The 18174-nt window shown below is 50.3% G+C and overlaps 1 protein-coding gene across 1 annotated transcript in view; it reads left to right on the top strand.

Moving 5' to 3' along the window:
- Window positions 1-16594, top strand: part of LOC117978141 (ATP-binding cassette sub-family C member 6) — a 41833-nt gene extending 25239 nt beyond the window's left edge. Inside the window, exons 9-17 of the mRNA XM_055100261.2 lie at window positions 467-610; window positions 2236-2323; window positions 4403-4478; window positions 6497-6623; window positions 6839-7015; window positions 10454-10621; window positions 11792-11966; window positions 13744-13819; window positions 16313-16594. Of these exons, the coding sequence (XP_054956236.2) occupies window positions 467-610; window positions 2236-2323; window positions 4403-4478; window positions 6497-6623; window positions 6839-7015; window positions 10454-10621; window positions 11792-11966; window positions 13744-13819; window positions 16313-16523 (1242 nt within the window). The 3' untranslated portion in view covers window positions 16524-16594. The remainder of the gene's footprint in view (window positions 1-466; window positions 611-2235; window positions 2324-4402; window positions 4479-6496; window positions 6624-6838; window positions 7016-10453; window positions 10622-11791; window positions 11967-13743; window positions 13820-16312) is intronic.
- Window positions 16595-18174: the final 1580 nt, after the last annotated feature.

Raw genomic sequence — 18174 nt, 5'->3', positions numbered from 1 at the left:
AGCAAGACTTCGTCTCAAAGAAAAAAAAAGCACCACAAATGGCACCAACACCTAGAGCCCTCAAGTGCTGCTCCTGCCTGCAACTTTAGAGTCATCTTCCAAGGGACTCTAGAATCACAAGTTCCACCACGTCTAGAACAACAGGGCTACCAAGATCAAAAACTCTGCTGTCCCCCGATGCCTGGAACCTAGAGGCATTAGGTTCTCCCCTAGGTTCTAGTGACGCCTAGAGCCGTGGGGCTGCGCACTCATCACCATTAGCAATGCGCTGTGTCTTTAGAGAGAGCCTTATGTAGCTTATGACTGCGGAGAGGACATGTGTTAGCAGGACTGGGAGTGGGATCTACAGAGGGAAGCACATGCGGACATGGCGGGTGGGCCACATGGACCGTGTAGGCACCACAGCTTGCCCAGGCTGCCCTATCCATGCTTGCGTGTCTCACTGTTGCCCCATGTGTCCCCCCAGGTCGCACTGGTGGTGTTTGCTGTCCACACTCTGGTGGCCGAGAATGCTATGGATGCAGAGAAAGCCTTTGTGACTCTCACAGTTCTCAACATCCTCAACAAGGCCCAGGCTTTCCTGCCCTTCTCCATCCACTCCCTCGTCCAGGTGAGGTGGGTGCAAGGGCTGGAGCCATCCTGGGAGAGTGCGTGGGCTACACCTGGCTCCAGCTTCCCTACCCCTGCCATTTGCAGAGGAGAGGGAAGACAGAGTGGGGGGGAGAGGGATGGTGTGGAGCTGGAAAAGAGGCAGGTAGGGGCAAGAACAGAGGCGGGCAGAGAGTACAGCAAATACATCTGGAAGGGGTCAGCCTTTGGAGGGCAATGTGCAGACCTTTCCACACACACCCTCAGGACATGCATACTTGTCCATCTGCCCAGCAATTCCACATACAAGCAATCATGTCAGTTCCCTTTTTTATACAAAGCGATTTTGTTTCTCTTCCTTTGCTATCCGTAGTCCTTTCAGCATGATGAAAACAAGAAACGGCGGCATACCTGAGCCATCTCCATGTTTTTTATTTTTTATTTTTATTTATTTATTTATTTGAGATGGAGTCTCACTCTGTCACCCAGGCTGGAGTGCAGTGGTGCAATCTCGGCTCACTGCAAGATCTACCTCGCAGATTCAAGTGATTCTCCTGCCCCAGCCTGCCAAGTAGCTGGGACCACAGGCATGCACAACCATGCCCAGCTAATTTTTTTTTTTTTTTTTTGTATTTTTAGTAGAGATGAGATTTCACCATGTTGGCCAGGCAGGTCTTAAACCGCTGACCTCAGGTGATCTGCCCACCTTGGCCTCCCAAAGTGCTGATTACAGACATGAGCCACTGCACCCAGTCTTATTTATTTATTTATTGTGTTTTTAGTAGAGACAGGGTTTCACCATGTTGGCCAGGCCAGGCTGGTCTTGAGCTCCCGACCTCATGTAGTAAGCCCACCTCAGCCTCCCAAAGTGCTAGGATTACAGGCATGAGCCACCGCGCCTGGCTGCCTTATTTATTTATTTATTTATTTATTTATTTATTTATTTTATTTATTTATTTATTGAGACAGTGTCTCACTCTGTCACCCAGGCTGGAGTGCAGTGGCACCATCTCAGCTCACTGCATGCTCAAACTCCTGGACTCAAGTGATGCTTCTACCTCCCAGCCTCCTGAGTAGCTGGGACTACAGGCATGGGCCACCACATCCGGCTAATTTTTTTAATTTTTTGTAGAAACAAAGAGTCTTGCTATGTTCCCCAGGTCTCCAACTCCTGGCCTCAAGTGATCCTCCTGCACTTGGCTTCCCAAAGTGCTGGGATTACAGGCATGAGCCGCTGCACCTGGCCTAATCTCTATTTTAACGACTGGTCTCTTTCTACCCCAAAGATGGGTTTGTGACTGGGAGAGAGCACCCCCAGGAGGACAACATTTGAAATTGTTCCACATAATGGCTTGATAACCTTATTGGAAAAGCCACCATCCTCTTCCCAGATCTTGTCTGCAGAATGGCAGCTGGCTTGCTTCGGTGTCACTGATTTGTAGGATCGCAGAGGTGGGAGATCACCACCATCAAGGTCACCACTCGGGTTGCATCGTTTCCCATGAACTAGAAAGCTTTGTCCTCATGCCTCCTATGCACAGAGCTTGGTAGACAGGAAGCTGTTGCCACACATCTTGAGACACCAACACCCAAAACCCGAGTTCTTTGCTCTTCTTGCTGGGTGACCTGCGGCTTCGGTTTTCCTAGGCCCGGGTGTCCTTTGACCGTCTGGTCACCTTCCTCTGCCTGGAAGAAGTTGACCCTGGTGCCGTAGACTCAAGTTCCTCTGGAAGCGGTGAGTGCTGAGTCTGGCAGGAGGGGTGTGGGAGGGATGGGGGATGTGGGGGCCACCCCGGCCCATAATGGCAAGCCAGCATCAGCACTAGGGGGAGATGGGGGCTGCGGGCAATGGATGACACGTGCAGATCACGGCATCTGCGTGTCACTTGGAAACTGGCACCGTGCTGCTCTTCTTTCTGCTAGCCATTCAGCGACCACTCACTGAGCACCCACTTTGTACCATCCTGGGTGTACAACAGGGAACACTCTAACACAGTGGTCCCCAAGCTTTTTGGCACCAGGGACTGGTTTTGTGGAAGACAGTTTTCCCACGGACCGGGGTGAGGCGCGTGGTTTTGGGATGATTCAAACACATTCCATTTATTGTGCCCTTTATTATTATTACATTGTACTATATAATGAAATAATTATACAACTCACCATAACGTAGAACCAGTGGGAGCCCTGAGCTTGCTTTCCATCAACTAGATGGCCCCAAAGCGGGTGATGGGAGACAGAGATCATCAGGCATTAGATTCTTATAAGGAACACGCAACCCAGATTCCTCACATGCACAGTTCACAAGTGTTCATGCTCCTATGAGAATCTATTGCTGCTGCTGATTTGGCAGGAGGTGGAGCTCAGGCGGTGATGGGAGTGATGGGGAATGGCTGTAAACACAGATGACACTCTGCTCACCTGCCCTGCGCTCACCTCCTGCTGTATGGCCCAGTTCCTAAGAGGCTGCAGACTGGTACCAGTCTGTGGCCTGGGGGTTGAGGACTCCTGCTCTAACAGACCAGGTCCTTGTCCTCATGCAGAAAGTCCCAGGTAATAAGCATGACAGCATTTTGATCAAGCTGGAAAATAGCAACATTTCAAGCACCATTGCACGATGAGACTTACCAAGCTCAAGTTACCTGGGCTTCCCCCTCCACCCCATCCTTCTTTTACGCCACGGGCCAAGACACCCTCTCCCTTGTTGCAATGAAGAATCTGGGCAAACTGTGTACCTGGAAAACACCCACATAGTGGTAAGAAGCCGAGCCTGTGGCATTCAACTGCCCAGGTCCAAATCCCAGCCCCAGCACTGACTAGCTGGGTGATCCTGACAAGTAGATCATCTCTCTGAGCCTCCGTGTTCCCATCTCCAAAATGGGCATGTTAATCATTATAGCAGCTAATTGTGAGGATGAATTTAGTTGATCTGGGCTAAGCCATGAGAGCTTTGATTTTTAGAAAATCTTTCAGGCGATTCTAACTACGTCTTAAGGATCAAGAACCACTAATCTAATTACACTTGTTATCACAGTGAAATAATAATAATAATAATTAGTATTATTTTTGAGACACAGTCTCACTCCGTCATCCAGGCTGGAGTGCAGTGGTGCAATCTTGGTTCACTGCAACCTCCGCCTCCTGGGTTCAAGCAATTCTCCTGCCTTAGCCTCTCGAGTAGCTGTGACTACAGGCGCCCACCACCATGCCTGGCTAATTTTTGTATTTTTTGGTAGAGGCAGGGTTTTGCCATGTTGGCCAGGCTGGTCTCAAACTCCTGACCTCAAGTGATCCTACCACCTCTGCTTCCTAAAGTGCTGGGATTATAGGCATGAGACACTGTGCCGGCCACAGTGAAATTAATAACACCCCCTTCACTCTGGGAAGGCTGGGATTTGATGATAATTTATTTCAGAAATTCACTAACTTTTTCCATAAATGACCAGAGTGTGCATATTTTAGGCCTGTGGGCCACACAGTCTCTGTCACAACTGCTCAAAGCATGAAATATAGAAATGAATGGATGTGGCCGTGTTCCAATAAAACTTTATTTATAAGAAAAGGCAGCAGGCAGGATTTGGTCTCTGGGCCACAGTTTGCCTCCCCCTGGATTATGTAGCCATGGGACACGGACAGAACAAGAACCCTGTGGGGTCACCCACAAGCCAGTGAGTAGCAGGGCAATTTGTTCAGTGGGAGAGATTTCTTTCTGCAGCCTCTGCCCCTGGGGGGGCGGCGGATGGTGCCTGGGGGCCTCTCCGATGCAGAGGCCGGCCAGGTCAGGGGTCTCCTGTAAATGGCCTCTTGTGCCCTGCAGCTGCCGGGAAGGATTGCATCACCATACACAGTGCCACCTTCGCCTGGTCCCAGGAAAGCCCTCCCTGCCTCCACAGGTACAGAACGACACCCGTAGTAACCAGCCTCATGTTTTTAGGGAGAAGATGCGTGGGGCTCCTGCTGCCTCCCACCTGAGAGGTGGTGTAGGTTTCCAGCCTGGGACTGGAGGGTGGTTTAGGCTGGGCTGGGGCTCTGCCGGGGAGGTTCTCAGGATACATCTCTACCTCCTGAAGGTGGGGACCTGCACAGCACAGACCAGTATCTCCTGCAGATGGGGACCAGGGCATCTGAGCCTCCCCCATTAGGGGGAGACACCCCTGTGCTCCCAGGCTGGCCAAGACGATGCCAAGGGAGGGCTGGCTGAGAGGAGCCCTAAGGTTCAGCCCTATCAGCTGTGCTCACTTCTGTGCCTCCTGTATCAGTCCGAGGTCATGATCATCTATAGTCTCCAACTCTATCGCTTGGTCTTTGTGGCCAAAAATCTCAGACAGCCCTGAAACTCCCTAAGAAGAGAAGGAATATGCCCCAGGTAGTATTTGTATTGGTTGTCATTCACTCACTTCATCGATAGAGCACTAGGTATGGGCCACGCTCTGTTCTAGGTATTGGGGATAGGGCGAAGGAAACAGACAAGGGCCCTGCTCTCTTGGGGTGACATGCTGATAGAGGTGAGGCCCAAACAGAAAACCAGAGCAAGGGAACAGAGTACGATGGCATGTCTAGCGAGGGAAGGCTTTGCATTCAAGCCGAGATCATAAGGAAGGAGTGTCTGGGAGAAGAGCTGTCTTTTTTTTTTTTTTTTTGAAACGGAGTCTTGCTCTGTCACGCAGGCTGGAGTGCAATGGCATGATCTCGGCTCACTGCAACCTCCACCTTCCGGATTCAAGCAATTCTCCTGCCTCAGCCTCCCGAGTAGCTGGGATTACAGGTGCATGCTACCACACCCAGCTAATTTTTGTATTTTTAGTAGAGATGGGTTTTACCATGTTCGTCAGGCTGGTCTCCAACTCCTGACCTCAAGAGATCCACCTGCCTCAGTTCCCAAAGGACTAGGATTACAGGCATGAGCCACCGTGCCCGGCCTGGGAGAAGAACCTTCTAGGCGGTGGGAATGGCATCAGCAAAGGTCCTGGGGCAGGAGAGTGCCTGGACCTGGGTTTCTCAACCTCAGCACGGTTCATATTTTGGGCTGAAACTTCTTTGTTGGGGGCTGTCGTGTGCATTGTGGGATGTCTAGCAGACCCAATCTCTACCCACTAGATGCCAGCAGCACCCCCTACTGGTTGTGACATCCAAAAATATCTCTAGGTCTTGCCAAATGACTCCTGGGGGATGCAGTCACCCCCAGGTGAGAACCACTGGCCTTTTGTGTTCAAGAAACAGCAAGGAGGTCAGCAAGGCCAGGGCCGAGCAGCTGAGGCACAGAGCGGAAGGAGGCGGGAGATGTCATTCCTGATGGTCAGGACTTTAGCTCTGACCCTGAGTGAAATGGGAGTGCTGGCGGGTTTAGCTGGGAAGTGTCATGATCTGACTTGGGTTTTAACAGATCCCTCTGGTCACTGGGTGGAGGATGGGCTGTGGGACGCGGACAGGAGTGGGGCGGGACCAAGAGTAGGGGGAGGGAGGGAGGAAAGAGCCTATTTATCGCAAGAGCCAAGGCAGGAGGCCAGGCTGGTGAAACCCTCAGGCTATAGTCAACTCTGTGTGTGTGTGTGTGCGTGGTGTGCATGTGTGCACACATGTATGCGTGTGAGCATGGATTGATTGGGTATGTGCATGCACTTGTGTGTGTGTGGATGCGTGCCCACATTGTGTTGCTGTGCATGCTAGCATGCTTGTATGAGTGTGCAAATGTGCATGCATGTGTGCACGCTTTGTGTGCATGTGTACATGCACAGATGTGCACAGGATAGTTCCTCAAATAGCTAGACAAGGACTGGGAGAAAGAACAGCCCCACAGGTCCTCTTGGAGACTCCCAGAGCAGGAAAGCTCAGCTCCGTCTGGGGCTCATCCTTCCTCACAGAGGCGGGCTGAACCCTAACCAAAGTCATGTCTCCCCTCTTGCGTGTCCAGAATAAACCTCACGGTGCCCCAGGGCTGTCTGCTGGCTGTTGTCGGTCCAGTGGGGGCAGGGAAGTCCTCCCTGCTGTCCGCCCTCCTTGGGGAGCTGTCAAAGGTGGAGGGGTTTGTGAGCATCGAGGTGAGGCCACCCCCAGCCTGTCTGCTAGGATGTCCCCATCCTGAAAGCCCCACTTCCTCGCTGCCTTCCCACCCTCCCCATCCCAGCCAAGTTCACTTTCACTCATTCTCTCCACCTCTCACCCACCACTGAGAGCCCAGCTCCCACTGCTCCTCAAAACCTATCCCACCTCTGTCCCCATCATCCTCCTGTGACCAAAGTAAGTTGTGTTTTAGGGTTCTGTGGCCTACGTGCCCCAGGAGGCCTGGGTGCAGAACACCTCTGTGGTAGAGAATGTGTGCTTCGGGCAGGAGCTGGACCCACCCTGGCTGGAGAGAGTTCTAGAAGCCTGTGCCCTGCAGCCAGATGTGGACAGCTTCCCTGAGGGAGTCCACACTTCAATTGGGGAGCAGGTGAGAGTTTGGGGGTCTTTTTGGGACAGGGAGACATTGCAGTTGGGAGTCATTTGGGTCCCCGACTCATCATGGGCAGTATGATGGAGAAATGAGAGGAATGGTTAGGGAAGTAGCGGAGAAAAAGGGCTCAGCTCAGCGTCAAGCACATGCTAGGTGCTCAATACGTAATCACTAATTGATAAGCAGAAATAGACACAAAGAGAGAGGCAGAGAGTTGTGGCACGGATTGGCAGTGAGGAGCTCTCTGACAACTGAGAGTGAGAAGACCTAGACTCCTGTCTTACTCTGCCCTGCCTTGCTGAGTAATGTTGGTGTAATTGCTTCCCCTCTCTGGGCCTCACCAAGGGGTCTGGACAGAGATGTCCAAGAAACAGGATATATGCATCTGGAGCTATGGATTGGGCAGGGGTTGGCAAACTGTGACCCCAAGCCAAATCCAGCCCACCACTTGTGGTTTTGTTTTTTGTTTTGTTTTGGAGACAGAGTCTTGCTCTGTTGCACAGGCTGGCATGCAGTGATGCAATCTCGGCTCACTGCAACCTCCGCCTCCCACGTTCAAGCAATTCTCATACCTCAGCCTCCTGAGTAGCTGGAATTACAGGCACATACCACCACACCTGGCTAATTTTTATATTTTTAGTAGAGGCAGGGTTTCACCATGTTGGCCAGGCTGGTCTCAAACTCCGGACCTCAGGTGATCTCCCCATTTACCTCAGAGACAAAGCCCAAGTCATGACAATCCCTGGCAAGGTCCCTGTGACCTGGCTCTGGTATCCATTAGCCCCATCTCCCATCATCATCTCTCAGCTTTACTGCAGCCACCTTAGTCTCTGTGATATTCCCTGATCCCCCACAGCACACTCTGGCCCCAGGGCCTTTGCACTGCTGTTCCCTCTGCTGGAAAGCTCTCCCCAGGAGTCCCCAGGGCTCATCCCTCACTTCTATCACCTTCACAGAGAGGCCTTTCCTGACCACCTTATCTACCACCACAGCCACCCTGCTAATGTTAGTGCACCCTACACCTGCACCTGCTTTTTCTCTTTTTTTTTTTCTTTTTCTGAGACGGAGTCTCGCTCTGTTGCCCAGGCCAGAGTGCAGTGGCACAATCTTGGCTCACTGTAACCTCCACCTCCTGAGTTCAAGCATTCCTCCCACCTCAGCCTCATGAGTAGTTCAAGCAATCCTCCCACCTCAGCCTCATGAGTAGCTAGAATTACAGCCATGTGCCACCACAACTGGATAATTTTTTTTTGTACTTTTAGTAGAGATGGGGTTTCACCATGTTGGCCAGGCTGGTCTCAAACTGCTAACCTCAAGTGATCCACCCAGCTCCGCCTCCCAAAGTGCTGGGATTACAGGCGTGAGCCCCTGCACCTGGCTCCCCCTGCTTTACTATTTATTCTTCATAGCACTTTCCACCTGATGTGCTGTCTGCGTTACTTGTTTATGGATTGCCTGTCTCTGTCCCCTTCATGAGAATGATGGATCCATTAAGAGAGCAGCAACTTTGTTTTGCTTATTGCTGTTTCCCCAGAGCCTAGAACCATGCCTGGTTTATGATAACGAGGCAGTAGTTATTAGTGGAATGACTGAATGGAAGAATGAATGAATGGCTGGGTACGGTGGCTCATGCCTGTAATCCCAGCACTTTGGGAAGCCAAGGCGGGAGGGTTGCTTGAGGTCAGGAGTTTGAGACCAGCCTGGCCAACATGGTGAAGCCCCATCTCTACTAAAAATACAAAAATTAGCCAGGCATGGTGACGTACCTGTAATCCCAGCTACTTGGGAGGCTGAGGCAGGAGAATCGCTTGAACCCAGTAGGCAGAGGTTGCAGTGAGCCGAGATCAAGCCATTGCACTCCAGCCTGGGTGACAGAGTGGAACTCCATCTCAAAAATAAATAAAAATAAGTTTTAAAAGAATGAATGAAAGACAAGAAGGCCTAGATAGAAGGAATAAGTTAAAGTAATCAATAGTGCACAAGGGAAATTATAGTTAATGATCATTTACTTGTATATTTCAAGATAGCTAGAAGAGAAGGATTGTTGTGTTCCCAATACAAAAGATAAATATTTGAGGTGATGACTATCTCAGTTACCCTGATTTGATCATTACATATTGTCTACAGCAGGGGTCCCCAACCCCCGGGCCATGGATCAGCACCAGTCTGTGGCCTGTTAGGAACTGGGCAGGCAGCACAGCAGGAGGTGGGCAGAGGGCAGGCGAGTTGAGGTTTCATCTGTATTTACAGCCATTCCTTATTGTTCCCATCATCGCCTGAGCTCCACCTCCTGTCAGATCAGTGGCAGCATTAGATTCTCATAGGAGCACAAACCCTACTGTAAACTGCACATGTGAGGGATCTTATGAGAATCTAATGCCTGATGATCTGTCACTGCCTCCCATCATCCCCAGAAGGGACTATCTAGTTTCAGGAAAACAAGCTCAGGGCTCCCACTGATACTGCATGATGGTGAGTCATTATATATTACAATGTAATAATAATACAAGTAGGCCGGGCACAGTGGCTCATGCCTGTAATCCCAGCACTTTGGGAGGCCAAGGTGGGTGGATCACCTGAGGGCAGGAGTTCAAGACCAGCCTGGCCAACATGGTGAAACCCCATCTCTACTAAAAATACAGAAACTAGCCAGGCGTGGTAGTGGGTGCCTGTAATTCCAGCTACTCAGGAGGCTGAGGGAGGAGAATTGCTTGAACCCAGGAGGCAGAGGTTGCAGTGAGTCAAGATCATGCCATTGCACTCCAGCCTGGGTGACAAGAGCAAAACTCCATCTCAATAATAACAATGACAACAACAGTAATATTAATAATAGAAGTGCACAATAAACGTAATGTGCTTGAATCATCCTGAAACCATCCCCCGGACCATCCCCCTGCCCCCAGGTCCATGGAAAAATCGTCTTCTACAAAACTGGTCCCTGGTGCCAAAAAGGCTGGGGACCACTGCCCTACAGGTATCCAAATACCACTTGTGCCCCTCAAATAGTTACAACTATTACATATCAATAAAAACTAAAAGAAAACAATTAAAATTAAAATAAAAAAGTAGGACTGAAAAGCTGCCACTGGATGAGGGAATAGGGAAATGGATGGTGGTCTCAGTGGAGAAAGGGAAACAGGAGTTGGACTCAAAGAGATACAGAGAGTGAGCAGGAGGAGACAGAGTGGATTGGGAAGTGTAGGTAACTCCTCCAGGAAGCGTGCTTGGGAAGTGGAGAAGTGAGGTCAGGTAAGGATGGAGGCATTGTTGGCTCGAGAGCGAGTGCCTTGGAAGCTGGGCCTGTCCCCAGGGAATAGGCATGTTGAGCTGTACCTCACCCTGATGGGCAGGTGTGCCCTGACCTGCTGCAGCCTGGGCACCCCAGTTTCACCCTGTAGATGCTGACTCAGGCCACTGTTCCTTTTGTGGCCACAGGGCATGAATCTCTCCGGAGGCCAGAAGCAGCGGCTGAGCCTGGCCCGGGCTGTATACAGAAAGGCAGCTGTGTACCTGCTGGATGACCCCCTGGCGGCCCTGGATGCCCACGTTGGCCAGCATGTCTTCAACCAGGTCATTGGGCCTGGTGGGCTACTCCAGGGAACAGTAAGTTTGGGAACATGTGTCAGACAGTACAGGGCAAAGGCAGAGGAAGCACTTAGCATCCAGTCCTAACCCAAGTTTATCTCACCTCCCCCTTCCACTTGAGTCCAATTTCCTCTTTGTATTGGTCAGCTTTTGCTGTGACAATGCTATGTAACAAACAACCCCCAGATCCCAGCAGCTTACAACAGCAGGTGTTTCTTCCTTATGGATCTGTGATTTAACTACTACAGCTTTGCCGTGGATGATTGGCCAGGGTCAGATGTACTCCTTGTCTTCTTGTTTTGAGACACAGGCTAAGGGAGTCCCCTCTGTTTCTCTATTTGGATATGCTGTTTACAAGAAAGGTGGCAGGAGCACAAGAAGGGGAGCTGTCCCCACTCTGAGTCCAGGGACAATACCCCCACCCCAACCCCCAGCTCAGGAGGCTGGCCAAGCACATGTGTGTAACTTTTTTCTTTTTTTTTTTTTTTTTTTTGAGATGGAGTCTCGCTCTGTCTTTCAGTCTGGAGGGCAGTGGTGCGATCTCCGCTCACTGGAAGCTCCGGCTCCCGGGTTCACGCCATTCTCCTGCCTCAGCCTCCCAAGTAGCTGGGACTACAGGTGCCCGCCACCACGCCCGGCTAATTTTTTGTATTTTTAGTAGAGACAGGGTTTCACCATGTTGGCCAGGCTGGTCTCGAACTCCTGACCTCAGGTGATCCACCCGCCTCGGCCTCCCAAAGTGCTGGGATTATAGGCATGAGCCACTGCGCCCGGCCGTACATTTTTTTTTCTTTCTTTCTCTCTCTCTCTCTTTCCTTCCTTCCTTTGTTTCTTTTCTTTTCTTCTTTCTTTTCTTTTCTTTCTTTCCTTTCTTGACAGAGTCTTGCTCTGTCACCCAGGATAGAGTGCTGTGGTCCAATCTCGCCTCACTGCAAGCTCCACCTCCCAGGTTCAAGTGATTCTCTTGCCTTAGCCTCAAAAGTAGCTGAGACTACAGGTGTGCGCCATCTTACCTAGCTAATTTTTGTATTTTTAGTAGAGACAGGGCTTAGCCGTGTCAGCCAGGCTGGTCTCGAACTTCTGGCCTCAAGTGATCCACATGCTTTGGCTTCCCAAAGTGTTGGGATTACAGGCATGAGCCACTGCACCCGGCCACATGTGTGTAACTTCTACCCCTTCCCTGCCCAGACACGGATTCTCGTGACGCATGCACTCCACATCCTGCCCCAGGCTGATTGGATCATAGTGCTGGCAAATGGGGCCATCACAGAGATGGGTTCCTACCAGGAGCTTCTGCAGAGGAAGGGGGCCCTCATGTGTCTTCTGGATCAAGCCAGACAGCCAGGAGATACAGGAGAAGGAGGTACTAGGTGGGCTTTGCTGATTCTCCATGCCTGGCTCCTGCCACCCTTGGGGGAAAAGGCTCAAAGGGTCCTACTGGCATGAATGGAGTGCTCTGGTCACACCCTGTCTGCAGGCCTAGGCCTGGAAGCAGACAGCTCTCTTAATAGGTCACCTTTCGGCCGGCGCGGTGGCTCACGCCTGTAATCCCAGCACTTTGGGAGGCCGAGGCGGGCGGATCACGAGGTCAGGAGATCGAGACCATCCTGGCTAACACGGTGAAACCCCGTCTCTACTAAAAATACAAAAAAATTAGCCAGGCGTGGTAGCAGGCGCCTGTAGTCCCAGCTACTCGGGAGGCTGAGGCAGGAGAATGGCGTGAACCCGGGAGGCGGAGCTTGCAGTGAGCCGAGATCGCGCCACTGCACTCCAGCCTGGGCGACAGAGCGAGACTCTGTCTCAAAAAAAAAAAAAAAAAATAGGTCACCTTTCTCCAAGAATAGCCAATAACACCATCTATGAGCCAGGGGCTGTGCTAAGTGCTTCTGTAAAAAATACACTATTTCATTTGATTCTCACAGTACCCCCAGCGGCATGTGAAGTTATTGCTGTCATTTTACAGATGAGCAAACTGAGGCAAAGAGAGTTAAATCACTTGCCCAAGGTCACAAGATTAGAACTTGAGTATGTCCAGCTCCAGAGTCTATGCTTGGAGTTGCTATGGAGACAGCCCAAGAAGGACTTTGATGCCTAGAAAGCTACACCATGCTAGCTAGGGTTTCTAATAATCCAAAAAAACAGTGTGCTGGATACATGGCAAGATTCTGGAAGTAAAGTTGCCAAGCCAAGCTCACCCACAATGACTGAAAAGTAGCAACTAACAGCACATCACAGAGGTTAGCTCATTTAATCAACATAATGCCCCTGTGAGGCTGGTACTAGAATCATTTCCATTTCACAGATGAGGAAACTGAGGCCCAGAAGTTAAGGAACTAGTCCCAGGTTACATGGCTTGTAAGTGGCAGCACTGAGATTTGAACCCTAGCAACTTGATTCCAGAGAATGTGTTTTTTAATCGCTACCATCTATACTATCCCTTCATGACAAAGCAAGCATTCACATCCAGGTCTCTCTCAATCTCAGGCTTTGCTTCTTCTGAGAACATCTGCTTAGCACTGGCCCACCCTGGTTAAAACCTTAAGTGTTGATTTACAATGTCACAGTCCTGAAGCTTGAAGATAGAACTTGCCTGTTTGTATTGGTCAGCTTTTGCTGTGATGATGCTGTGTAACAAAATAGCCCCCAAATCTTAGCAGCTTACAGTAGCAGTTATTTGTTGCTTACAGGTCTGTGGTTAAACTATTACAGATCTGCTTTCAGTTACTGGCCACACCTGGGGGATAGTGGTGGGGAGGTGTCCTTCCTAGGGGAGATGGTACCTGAGGGTAGGTGAGAGTTAGCCAGAAAAGAGCATTCCAGACACAAGGAACTGCTTGAGCAAGGCTGTTGGGGGAAACAGAGGTAACTTGACTTTGTACAGTGTTAAATGCTGTTTTTCCAACCTCAAGTTCATAGTAGGTGCTCAGTTATCACTGATTGAAGAAATGAATGAGTGAGTGAATGCCTGAAGGATGTTCCTGGAAGAACTCAGAGTGGGGTGTTGAGAGAGGTTGCTGGAGACGTGGCAGGAGCCAGATCAGGGGAAATGGATGGTCAGAGCAGTTAAGACCACATAGTCAGTGGGTGTCAAAGTGGGTATCTGGGCCGTGTTGTGTGACAGGACTCTCTTGACCTTGCAGAAACAGAACCTGGGACCAGCACCAAGGACCCCAGAGGCACCTCTGCAGGCAGGAGGCCCGAGCTTAGACGCGAGAGGTGAGGCCACCATGGCGCCACACTCAGAAGGGCACAGGCTGAAGCTGAAGTGGCTGAAGGGACCACCCGCATCTCGGGCACTTAGGCGGGCAACCAAAACCATTATGGATAGAGAACCTGCTGAAGTCCCCCCATGGTGCCCTGCTGAGGGATAATTTACCAAAATTGGTCCAGTTAGCCAAGATGATTAGGCCCCCATAAGGCCAGTTCATGGAATGAACAATATGCCTTCCAATTGATGGATGTCTTCAAGTGGGCCGAGGCCAGCTTGCTGGAGTTGTCTGAATGCTGCAGTAGGGCAGGACTGGTTCCTCCCCATAGCTGTAAACCACCATGCCAGGCCCGGCCACTTATGCTTTGACAGGCTGGCTATGCACAGGGCTTGGGTCTGTATGCACAGCATCACTTGACGCTGGGCAAGGGGCCAGGAGGAGGCCTCCGGTCCCCTCTTTTCTCAGCTCCCTCCAGCCAGCCAGGACACAGCTGGGCTCACTGTGGAGCTGTCTGCAGCAGAAGGACCTGCTGCCTGATACTCTCCCCTCTTAATGAGAGGGGTCTTGGGAAGCAGAACAACAGGCCACTGATACCGGATGGCCTGAGCTTAAGTGCCTGCTATACAGGGGTGGTGGGCGGCAGCGATCTTGAGGGGCCTCAGTCCCCGGGGACCATTGGGGCTGACCCCCATCCCAGCTAGCCAACCTGAGGGCACTTCTCAATCACACACACACTGAGAAATCCCACCACCTTCACAGCGCACAAGAATCTGAAGTAAGATCAGATGGATAGGTAGTCATGTTAAAAGAAAACCAGTAGACACATTAAGGCTGGGCACAGTGGCTCACACCTGTAATCCCAGCACTTTGGGAAACTGAAGCGGGTGGATCACTAGCTAGAGGTCAGGAGTTCGAGACCAGCCTGGCCAACATGGTGAACACGTCTCTACTAAAAATAAAAAATAAGTAAGTTTTTAAAAAAAAGCCGGCGTGGTGGCATGTGCCTGTAGTCCCAGCTACTCGGGAGGCTGAGGCACGAGAATCGCTTGAACCTCGGAGGCGGAGGTTGCAGTGAGCCGAGATTGTGCCAAATTAACCTCTAGCAAATTTAATGTGTCTGAGGTTTTTTGTTTTTTGGGGGGGGTTTTTTGAGACAGAATCTTGCTCTGTCGCCCAGGCTGGAGTGCAATGGCACAATCTCGGCTCACTGCAATCCCTGTCTCCCAGGTTCAAGCGATTCTCATGCCTCAGTCTCTTGAGTAGCTGGGACTACAGGCACATGTGACCAGGCCCGGCTAATTTTTGTATTTTTAGTAGAGACAGGGTTTTGCCATGTTGTCCAGGATGGTCTCAAACTCCTGACCTCAGGTGTTCCACCTGCCTCAGCCTCCCAAAGTGCCGGGATTACACACGTGAGCCACTGCACCTGGCTAATAGAGGTTAACTAAGCAAAGAATGATCCGCACATCGGGCAGTCCCTGAACCAGAATACGTCCAGAGAGGCTCTGGTACAGCCATGGGGTCAAAGATTAATAGACAGAAAAAGGAAGGTGAAGGACAGAAAACAGAAGTGAGGTACAGAAACAGCCGGATTGGTTACAGCTCAGCGTTTGCTTTATTGGAACATGGTTTGAACAGTTGGTTGCCTTTGATTGGCTGAAACTCAGTGATTGACACAGGAGTAGGTTGCAGTCTGTTTGAGTCCAATTAGGTTACAGTTCACTATGTACGGGGAAAACCTTTAGGCCAAACTTAAAATATGTAAGGAGGCAGCTTTGGGCTAACCTTAATTTAATAGGAGGTAGGTAGACATGTATATGTAGATATACAGGTATGTAGATGAATGGATAAATGGATGGATGGATAGATAGATAATATTCCTATTTTTACAGCTGAGGAAACTGAGGCACAGAGGTTAAGTCAGCCCACTCATCCACAGATAAAACATTCAAAGAGTCTTTAGCATCTGAATTGTGCATAATTTATATTCTGCCAGTTGGACTGACAAATCTGATGGTATACAGTAGGAACAAAACAATTGCATGAAAGCTTAAGCCAAAATAAAAATTCTGAGAACAGGCTGGGCGTGGTGGCTCATGCCTGTAATCCCAGCACTTTGGGAGGCTGAGGCAGGTGGATTGCTTGAGCTCAGGAGTTTGAGACCAACCTGGGCAATGTAGCAAGACCCCATCTCAAAAAAAAAAAAAAGAAAATTCTGAGAACAGAGTTCCAATGGTGGGCAAGTTAAGTTCATCCTGTGAATTGGCATCAGAAGAATGGGCTTGCTTGACCCTGGGGTAATAGATGGCATTTAGCTGGGTACCATATGGGAAGAAGGGAAGTGTGATATCTGGTCAGTATTCTGTTAGATAAATGAATGAATGAAAGAGTACAGAGTGTACCCAGAGCTCAGTGGCTGTCAGTGGGCCTGAGGGTTAGGCACATACGCCCCACCATTGGGAGAGATACTGACTTTGTCTTCATTTCCTCTAAATGACAGGTCCATCGAGTCAGTCCCTGAGAAGGACCGTACCACTTCAGAAGCCCAGACAGAGTTTCCTCTGGATGACCCTGACAGGGCAGGATGGCCAGCAGGAAAGGACAGCATCCAATACGGCAGGGTAACCACCAGCTTCACCCACCCCTCCCCACCCACCGCTGCCACCTCCAGGGGCCCAAGTCCTCCCACCAAATGTAGCACTTGGCAGTGATACTCACCTTTCTTGAGCACCTACTATGTGCCAGTAGCATTCTAGACGTTCATTTTCTTAATCCTCACAACCACCCTAAAACATAGATATGATAGCTCTATTTCAGACATAAAGAAACTGAATTCTTTTAAAATTTATTTTATTTTGATTTTGAGAAAGTGGCTCGCTCACTCACCCAGGCTGGACCGCAGTGATGTAATCATAGCTCACTGCAGCCTCGACCTCCTGGGCTCAAGCAATCCTCCTACCTCAGTCTCTCAAGTAGCTGGGACTACAGGCGTGTGCCACCATGCCCAGCTAATGTTTGTATTTTCAGTAGAGATGGGTTTTGCCATGTTGCCCAGGTTGGTCTGGAACTCCTGGGCTCAAGTGATCCTCTGGCCTCTGCCTCCCAAAGTGCTGGGGTTACAGGTGTGAGCCACTGTGCCCAGCCAAGAAACCGAAGTCTTAAAGAGTTAAGAGACCTGTTTGCGTTTTCATAGCTAGCCTGGGACACAACCTGGGACTCAAATCTGGGACTCAAATCTAGGCCAGTCTGAGTCTGAAGCTTACACTGTTTCTCATCTTCTATACTGCTATGTATCTCCACCCACCTACTTACCCGTTCCATCATCCACCTAGATGCTCATCCACCCACCCACCTATCCATCCCACCCACTCATTTATCCATCCCATCCATTCACCTACCCACTGATTTATCCATCCCATCCACCCATTTATCCATCCATCCCACCCACCCATTTATCCATCCTACCCACTCATTTATCCATCCCACCCCCTCATTTATCCATCCCACCCACTCATTTATCCATCCATCCCACCCCCTCATTTATCCATCCCATCCACTCATTTATGCATCCCACCCACTCATTTATGCATCCCACCCACTCATTTATCCATCCCACCCACTCATTTATCCATCCCACCCACTCATTTATGCATCCCACCCACCCATTTATCCATCCCACCCACCCATTTATCCATCCCACTCACCCATTTATGCATCCCACCCACTCATTTATCCATCCCACCCACTGATTTATCCATCCCACCCACCCATTTATCCATCCCACTCACTCATTTATGCATCCCACCCACTCATCATCCCACCCACTCATTTATCCATCCCACCCACTCATTTATCCATCCCACCCACTCATTTATCCATCCCACCCACTCATCCATCCCACCCACCCACCCACTCATTTATCCATCCCACCCACTCATTTATCCATCTCACCCACCCAACCACTCATTTATCCATCCCCACCACTCATTTATCCGTCCCACCCACCCATTTATCCATCCCACCCACTCATTTATCCATCCCACCCACCCACCCATTCATTTATCCATCCATCCCACCTACTCATTTATCCATCCCTCCCACCAACTCATTTATCCATCCCACCCACTCATTTATCCATCCATCCCACCCACTCATTTATCTGTCCAACCTGTCCACTCACCCACCTACTCATTTATCCATCCCATTCACTTACCCATCCATCTATCCCACCTAACAATACATCCAACCATTCCCTCACCTATGCATCTGTCTGTTCAGCTGTTCATCCATTCATTGATCTTTCCATCCATTCATCCACTCATTCACACACCTACCTACCTACCCACCCGCTCATTTATTCAC

This window comes from Pan paniscus, chromosome 18 (genome assembly GCF_029289425.2).
Source record: "Pan paniscus chromosome 18, NHGRI_mPanPan1-v2.0_pri, whole genome shotgun sequence".
Lineage (NCBI taxonomy): Eukaryota > Metazoa > Chordata > Mammalia > Primates > Hominidae > Pan > Pan paniscus.
The sequence above is the reverse complement of the archived record's forward strand: the minus strand, read 5'-3'. Positions and strand labels throughout refer to the sequence as shown.